The 8,946-nt window shown below is 43.7% G+C and overlaps 1 protein-coding gene across 3 annotated transcripts in view; it reads right to left on the reverse strand.

Moving 5' to 3' along the window:
* Positions 1 to 5,247, reverse strand: part of POLA1 (DNA polymerase alpha 1, catalytic subunit) — a 206,752-nt gene extending 201,505 nt beyond the window's left edge. For all 3 annotated transcript variants that reach the window (XM_074929696.1, XM_074929714.1, XM_074929705.1), the window contains exons 1-6: positions 5,139 to 5,247; positions 3,439 to 3,563; positions 2,360 to 2,456; positions 1,829 to 1,909; positions 924 to 1,039; positions 605 to 667 (exon numbers count right to left, since the gene is read on the reverse strand). In XM_074929696.1, the coding sequence (XP_074785797.1) occupies positions 605 to 667; positions 924 to 1,039; positions 1,829 to 1,909; positions 2,360 to 2,456; positions 3,439 to 3,563; positions 5,139 to 5,169 (513 nt within the window). In that variant the 5' untranslated portion in view covers positions 5,170 to 5,247. The remainder of the gene's footprint in view (positions 1 to 604; positions 668 to 923; positions 1,040 to 1,828; positions 1,910 to 2,359; positions 2,457 to 3,438; positions 3,564 to 5,138) is intronic.
* Between the last annotated feature and the right edge of the window lie 3,699 nt (positions 5,248 to 8,946).

Genomic DNA, 8,946 nt, shown 5'->3' on the forward strand with positions numbered 1-8,946 from the left:
CTCATTGACAAGTCATTAATAACAAGGAACAACCTCATTTGAGACAGTCCAACCCTGCTACAGCAACATTCCTGCACTTCCAACTCAGAGGAAGTGTTAATCTGTTTCTCTGTAGCAAACTGCAGAAAGCAGGAGGAGACAGACAAAAGTTCAGGCTACGTCATCTGCTGAAATAGTCCTCCCTCAGCTCCTCTCGTGAACCCAGACACACCAGCTGGAAATATCCTCCAGCATACTGGCTGGAGCATGGTGATACACATATATGGTATACATGATTCAGATGCAGGTAAGTCCTCTTTCACTCTAAGCTGACTAAAACCTAGAAGGCTGCATTAGCACAGGAGCTATATCACATTAATATAAACCATCTCTAATCAGGACATAGCAGTTTTTGCTTATCAGACCAATAGTCATGCAACTGCTGCAACGTGGAGCTGACAAGTAGACTGCATACATATGTGGTATATACCATGCAGACGTCCTATGGAAGAAAGCAATCCTATATGGTCTAGTTTTAGGAAGAACTTTATTTTCTTGAGATGTTCCACAGCAAGAAAAATTAATGGATTAAGGTGTTTCAAGCAGATTTTATTAATATACTTACTTCAGCGTTAAGATCTTGAAGAATATCTCCTAATAAATCATCCTTTGACAGGTCCACAGTTTTCTGTAAAATAACAGATTAGCCAAACAGTTCTGAGTTATATGTGCAAACCCAATTGGGAGACCAGCAGCAAATGACTAAAGGGTTTCTACAAAACACACACAACGTTTTCAGGAATGCTCCATACATAAGAGATTTTAATAGGAGTTTATGTCTTGCTAGACACAAGAAACTGAAATGAGTCCTTGCTTTATTCCACTCCCACTAACACACTGCAAACAAATCAGAAATCTTTAAATTAAAAAATGTTAAAACTTACATCTGTGGTTTTCTTTCCAGCACTGGCTATAAACATAGACTTAATTGTGTTCGGCTTTGACACCGCAGACTTTTTCACATTCTTTTTATCAACCGTAGATGTTTTGCTGCCTCTTCCTACAGAAAAATAGAAAATTGTGAATTCTACATCAGAAAAGCTCAATGTTTAAGGGTCCAGTTATTAGAAGAAATAGACAGCTGAGGTAGTCTATTTCTTCTGCCTTTACACTGCTGGCTGAAATCATCTGACCTAACCATCTTTCATTTGCTACCAGCTTTGTAATGGCTGTCATACACACGCACAAAAAACCCCAAAACCTATCAGCATCTTATCTCTCCTAGTCACATCAGAAATTATCTTTGTATACACAAGTTCATACTCCAGAAAAACAAGCAAGATACTTTACATGAAAGCATCTCCAGAAAAAACACGAGTGTCCGGAAGTTTGGCACTAGGCTTGGATTCTCAACATCAGACTCTATTTCTCAGTTTGCCACCAACTTCACGTAAGCTGGCAAAATCATTTAATCCCAGATCCTTAAAAGCATTCCAGTATTTTAGTGGCGAAAGAGACCACACATCCTTTAGACACTGGCTTTAGAAACCGAGATAATTTCTAGATGCATTTGTTCTGGAAGTGCATATATAAGCCACAGAAGACTATAAGCAAAACTGCCCTGGTAGCACTGAAGTGGTTAGCAGTAATTTGATCTCAATGTGTGGACCTCTATCTTCTGTATCACAGGGGTTAAACAAAAAAACACAGTCACAGGCATAGAACTACAGAACTTCTAGCAACATGTCATTTGGCCATATTCACCACAACTGATGCCAAGAAGTTGCCTGTTTAAGATACCTTTTAAAAGCCACTGGAAGACATTCTACAGCGGTCATGTTCAACCTACCCTTCTTATTGGAACCAAGAGCATCATCATCCAGATCTTCATCAAAGATTTCCCTTCCATCTTCTACATAACCTATCCCATCTGTAGTAAAACAAGTTGTAAAAAATTTACATTATAAATTCTGTCATCTGATATATATAAATTTATTTATTTACATAAATCCTTTTTCCTCTTTATATAAAGTTATAAATACAAAAGCATTAAAAACTACAGCACTCTCAGCTGTATCTTCTACTAGACTAAATATATTATGATGTGTTTAATTAGATTATCAATTACAGTACCTTTTTTTAAAGTTACATCACTGATAACTGGAAATAAAATTTCAAAAAGTTCTTAATGGAAAAATATTTTCATTACCATTCTAATACACTACTATGAGAATGTACAAAAGATTGATTTCCATATAAAATTTTACCTTGTCTTCTAAAACAATCTGTAAGAATGTACTAACTATAACTCAAGTCATGAACATTATGAAGCCTCAGTTATAACACTATAATAAAAATAACTCTCCAAATTTTAACTTACCATCATCAACAATCCAGTCATCATCCTGACGTTCTCTGACCATCTTGGAGTATTCTTCCTCATCTATTTCATCATAAACACCCGTGAACTCCTCAACCTACAGTTAAGGTATACTGAGGATTAACAGTTCCCATGCCATTACTTACTAACATAGGTCATCAGTAAGAACATAGAAGTTCCCAAGAAACGCATTGCTTCCTCCACTATTACACTGTTCACAACTACTAAGTGCAGTTATTCATTCAGTTAAAATTTCTTTTTTGGCAGTGACAAATTATCACAGTATACTGAAACTCAAAATCTAGTGAAGCACTGTCAGAGGCTTCATTTGAAAGTGCGATGCTTTATTGCTCATTTCACATTACAAAATAATTTTTAAAAATCGCAGCAGTGGAGACTTCTGACCTTTGGCTCTAGTCTCAAACACCAACATGAACTCAATGAAAAGGAAGGTAATTCGATGTGCCCAAGCATAATGCTGAAAATTCTCTTTTGTGCCTCAGAGATCTTTGCATATTAATGATGTACACACTTCAGGCTTCTTTAGATTTATCCACCTCAGTGTGGAAGTCGCTTCCTGTTGGCATTAAAATTACTTGGACAGTACCAATGTTACACTGTCAGACTTCAATTCTACCCGTTAAATACTTCCATTTCAGTTTCTTTGTGGAAACATAGCATATCAATATTAACAGTTTCCAATCCTGTGAAGCTTTAAAATTCATTTAAAGTTTAAAATAATTTGAAGTGGGTTTTTTTAAAAAAAGTACATGCTATCATAACGTTACATAATTCCATTTTAAACGTTGGTCCTTCCCTGCGGGATGGTTATCAAGCATGTTTGACTTGCAGTTAATAGAATTGTTTTACTTTTGAAAACAGAAAGAAACAATTAAATGATATCAGAAAGCAGCAAAACAACTACAGTTACATTCGGAAAACACACTCCATTAACAAACAAAAGCTGCTTTTGCTCTGAAAGGCAGATTTTGTTTCCCATAACTTTTAGATACATATAAAGGGTAGTTAAGCATCTCAGCTCACATTCACTTTTTATTAAAAAGATGAGGAATTTTCACCTCATATTTTATTTTTTCACCAGCTTTGACTTTTTTCAGACGTTCCAGTGCTTCTTGCTGGCCTCTTCTAGACTTCTTGTCACGTCTAGAACGTGATGCTGCAAAACTTCCAGGCTCATACATAGCTGAAATTAATTAAAAACAAGAGAAGTAAGTTTAGTAATGAGCTGCTGTTATCTTTGATACCTAGAGTTCAGTGATGTATTAATAGATGGCTACAGTTTTGCTTAAAATGAACATAGAGACCTACTTGGCTCAAAGCACAGATGGCTCTTGGTAAGTCAATTCTGGAGTTATACTGAAGGCACGGTATCAGACAGACACCGAGATCAAACAGACTCCATGCCAGTTCACATTCAGCCAGAAGCTACCGCCTAGATTTCCAAAGCACCTCTCAAATCTCATCAACCCTTATCTGAAAAGGATCCCCCCACTCTTTCCCTGGGAATTTCCAGCTCCTTTTATTTTGCATGTCTCCATGACAACTCGGGAAAGACAGACTTAAAAAAGGCCTATATTTCTACAAAGCAGTAATGGTTTTTTAGGTGGTTTCACAATGTTTTAAGAGCGCAGCTAGATTGAGACGAACTAGTAATTTGCTGCCAGAAGACTGCCACCCCATTTCCTCTTACGCTTTCTTCCCCTCACAGCAGTACCCTCCTGCAAACTGCTCTCCACTTCTCTTGACCTTTTTCTCTCTCTTGATTTTGGGGTATGTTTATCTGACTGCAGAGAATCGATGGTCCTAATCCTACTAACAGAAGCAGACAACTAGTCCAGGAACAAGACCAGGGGTCTTGTGTGACGAGCTGAATCCCCCAGCTGCAGGCAGAGGACACCCAGGGCTAGTGCCAGGGGCCAGGCAGGCAGAGGCGGACAGTCCTGTCTCGGTAAGAGCAGGAGGCCAAACTGTTAACCGAGCTGCACCTAGGCAGTGCGGCTGAGACAAATAAGTAGGGATTTGTATTGCTAAGGGCTGGGATGGGCTAAAGAGGGGCATTTAGACTGACTGGTACCAGATGTGGAAGGACTGCAAGGAGGCAATACTTTGAGTGTATTTACACAAGATCTTCTGTCAATTCTTCGCGTCTAGTGCAAGCAAACACGTAAGGCAACATGCTCGTCCCGAGACAAACCTATTTTATCCCCAGCTGAGACCCCCCGTGCCTGCCGGTGACCTCAGCACCGAAATGCCAGCGCGTCCCCAGGCTACAAGCGCCCGCGCCGGCGGCCCGTGAGGGGGAGGCAAGCCAAGCCTTTCGGCCCGGGTAACCCGGCCCCACCGCTGCGGGGGAACCAGGGCCGGGGCAGGGGAGCGCTGCGGGGCAGGGGGAGTGCGGAGCCCGCCCTCGCCGCAAACCGCTCCCCCGGTGTAACACCCCACACCCCTCCCGCCCGCCGGGGAGGGTCCCCCTACCCGGGCAGCGCAGCTGCCGCCCCGCCAAGCCACCCCCAAGGCGGGGGGACGCGGGGGGCTCCCGGCCCGCCGGGGGTGAGGGACCCTCTCGGAGGGCTGCCCCCCCGCGCACGCGCGCTCCCGCACCCCCGCGGGCTCCCGCTGCGCGCGCGCCCTGCCCCCCCGCCCCCAGCGCCACTGCCCACCCCCCCCCACCCCCGCCCCAAACCGAAAGGACGGCAGCCGCGGCCCCGCCGCGGGGAGGGGAGGGAGACGTCCGCCCCGGCCGCCCCGTGGGCCTCACCGTCCCGGCTCGGAGCGCCGCTCTCGGCCATGGCGCCCGCGCGCTCCGCTGGCGCCAAGGCTCCCGAAAGTGGCGCGAGACGGGAGCGCCGCGAGCCGCCGCCGGGGCGGCAGCCAATCAGCAGCCGCGACGGCGCCGGGGGCGGGCCCGGCGCCGCGGTCCGGGCGGGGGACGAGCCGCGGCCGCCGGTGGGGCGGAGGGGGAGCGGGGGTGCGGGCGGCCGCGGGAAGAGCTCGCCCGCCGCCTCCCTCCCCAGAGCCGAGTGCGGGAAGGAAGCTCTGGGCGAGGCGGAGCCACTTCCTGGGCGAGGCTTGCGCTGCCGGCCGAGGCCTGGGCTGGCGGCTCCAGCCGTCTCGGGCTGCTCGCGGGGCCGGGCCGCGCCCGCCGCCGGAGCCGCGGCTTTGCAGCCGGAGGGGAGCGCTTTCCCAGACGTTGCGCTCGTTAGTTTGTCCTGAGGGCCCGGGAGGGGTGTGAGGAGGCGTCCGCGCCGGAGGGATCTTCGGCTGGGCTCCGACCTGCTGCAGGGGGCCCATAAACCGTAGTGGTACGGTGCCCTCCTTGGGGCGAAATAATGTAAACGCACACTCCGGAGCTGGGAGAAGGTGGTGGATGATGTCGAACATCTAAAAACTGGAGCCAGGCTGCAGCGTGAGGGCCAGGGGCCGCCTGCACTGAGCAGTAGAGCTGTCCCTGCTGGGAGAAGCGGACATTGCCCACACAGGTTTAAGCAATATCTTAACCACTAAAGCTAGGGGGACGATCACGACAGACTATGACTATAACCCATAGGAGCCACGGTTTTCTTTTTACGTATTTAAACGAGGTATTACCCTCTGTCACAAGTTTCAGGAACTCAATCAGTAGATTACTCCCTAGTCTCTTCAGAGACGTGTAGTGGTCGGCTTGCTTTGTGACAAAATAGCTGATGTAATTGGATGCCCTCTGGTTTCCCAAATCCCTTTATCTTTTTGGGGTTTTTTTCATTTTCATTGCTAGACGTGGGGGAAAAAAAAACAAAAACAAAAAAACAAACAAAAAACCAAAACAACAGATTCAGACTGGATTTCTTAAGAGGCTAGGTGTGTGGAGGGCTCAGAGAAAAGACCTATTAGAGCTTTCTCCTTGTATACACCTGACTGGCAGGGTGGGAAGGTGGGGTATGTTCTGCTCATCTTGATGTTACAGAGATGTCTTCACTCACATGTGTCAAGAGTATTACACACCAACCTTCAGCTGAGGAGCAAGAACTCTGTCTGGAAAAGGACACATTTTAGTTTCTGGTGTAGTTGAAAATGTTTTTTAAAACCTTAGTGAAGACAACTGAAGCTTTACAAGCCCTCTCTAAAATGGCTTAGATCTATCTGCCTGTGCCTTCATTAAGAAACCCCGAGAAACCGGTAGGATTTGTGCTGTTTCATCACAGATTAACCTCGACCTTTTTTTCCAAAAGCATCAGTGTTGGACAGTCACTACCCAAAGAACTTGCTGCCTCCATTTGCAGAATTTTCTGGAGAAGCATTTGCTGCTCATGAAAATATATAGGCACTGACTCCAGCTTCTTACAAAGGCAGGTAGCACCAACACTTCCGAGCTGTTTGAGACCAAATAGTACTCTGTCCTTAAGGCTGATACACTGTTGCAGGAGCATTAGCTAGTATTATTTGGCCTGGATAAACTGACTATTTTCAACCATCTAGAAGAGAGAATTTTTATGGTCATGATACTGGAAATTATTTTCCCTCTCCACAAGGATTCATTTGCATTGGTAAGGGAGAAATAAAAAACCTACCAGGTTTTGATCCTTCTAACTTATCTACCCAGTTCCTAGTGCAACACTTCCTCACTGCTGGACCTAGTCCTAGACGGAAGCAGAAGAACTGCCCCAACTGCCTGTGGCAGCTCCCTGGTGCCAAAAGAAATTGGCCACCCAGACAGCCAGAGTGTCCATTCCCAGGCACTCGAGAGAATGAGACCACCCCTCTCAGCAGCAGCTAGTTATTAAGTCAGCTTAGCTGTAGCAAACCTGCATCCTTGGAAACACAAACAGCTATAGGAAGAATGCCCGTCTGACCTGCAGAAGCCTTTCATTTAATGCAGTGTATCCACTTTTATTTCTTTATTTTAAACACGTGCAGAAAACAAGATCGCATCACCAAGCACGATGTGGGGTTCAAATTCAGAAGTTACTCAATTTTTTAAGCTATGATAGAGAAACATTTATAAAATAACAGTCATGAAATTGTTCAGTTTGAATAAAATAGTGATACTGCATTTCACATATACCTAGTTTTCACATGCTTTGGAATTTTGAATTGACTGGTTTTTAATGCTTTTGATTAAAGTAAAACAATACTCTTTGTCAGCTGTCATACAAACAGTGGCATGTTTGTCATTCAGGTGATGCCATGATTTGAGCCAGTACACAGTGATACAGTTAATTTACCAAACTGAAGTTGTTGCCATAGCTCCACTGTGGGCCAGCACAGAACAAAAGTCTTTTTCATGAATGCTAGTTCAGTCCTGACATTCATCTCCGGCCATAACAAGAATGCATCTGTTTCCCGCAGCACAGCATAACAAGCATATTTAAATGCTGCAAGAAAAAAAAAAAAAAAAAAAAAGGGGGCGGGGGGCAGGGGATGTGCTTTGCTTCGGAAAAGAAAAAAAAAAAAAAAAAAAAAAAGCTCAAGATTTGGGACTTCCTCTGCTAAATGGCTTTATCAGAGCAGATTACTTTGAGCTGATCTTTAACCTCCCTTGGGACAGTCATACAAGAACAACTTGGCATGACCTTTGCTCAATTGTCTTTTCAGTACAAGAAGTGGGAATTCCGCTGTGCAGTTCAGAGCCACCCAAGGTTCTCTCAAGGAAAGTGTGATAGCTGCAAAAGTGTGATAGCTGCAGAGAAAAGTGCAAGAGGAGCACAGTAATGAAGATGGTAGGCAGCCAAAAATACGGTACAGAAGAGGAAGCTCAGGAAACTCCCAGATTTCAACGAAAGGTGACAAAAATGTATTTTCCATGTTATTTTCTTAGAGCTGTAATTTAAATAGATAAGTTATGAATAGAAAATATTGTGAACTCGTTGCAAGAGCTCCAAGATAATATAAACACTAGTATATATTAACATATGAAAGTACAAATGGAGTATTGTATCAAGCCTAAGTTAAATTGACAAAATAATTACTGCATTGAGGATTATTCTTGTCTTCTTTTTTATATCTAGGGCATGCTTGATCTGACTCAAAGACAGTAGGACAAAAAGTTAAAACTCTTAGATTCAGACATTACACATTAATTTTACGGTTGGTAATTTTTTTATGATGGAAAAAATCTGTTGAAACTGAAAGGGATGGTATCAAAAACTAAGAGGGTGGTATAAAAAATCAGAATGTGAGTAAAACATGGATTTTAGCAAGAGAGCAAATTCACCTGTATGTCTAACTCAAAATACCTAAACATTATTATATCATTGTTAAGTACAAACTGTCTTTGTGGAGAATTTTGTGTGTGTGTGTGTGTGTGTGTGCATGCTAGTGCTTGGGATATGAGTGTATTGTATATTGCTTTATGTGTATGTTTCCTACAAACATGGAGTATTTCATTCTCTTGCTTTTAATCCTTACACTGGTCTGAATTAATTGATGTTATCACTCAATTAACTTGAAGTTTTTACATCTGATATGATCTGACTAAATTTCAGTAGCATCTTCCTAAGATACGCTATTCACGTGACATTTCAACATGAATTACTTAACTGTATGGGGGAACTAAACCCCTAGAAGCACAGATTACATAAATTAAAAAT

This window comes from Athene noctua, chromosome 1 (assembly GCF_965140245.1).
Source record: "Athene noctua chromosome 1, bAthNoc1.hap1.1, whole genome shotgun sequence".
NCBI classification, from domain to species: Eukaryota; Metazoa; Chordata; class Aves; order Strigiformes; family Strigidae; genus Athene; species Athene noctua.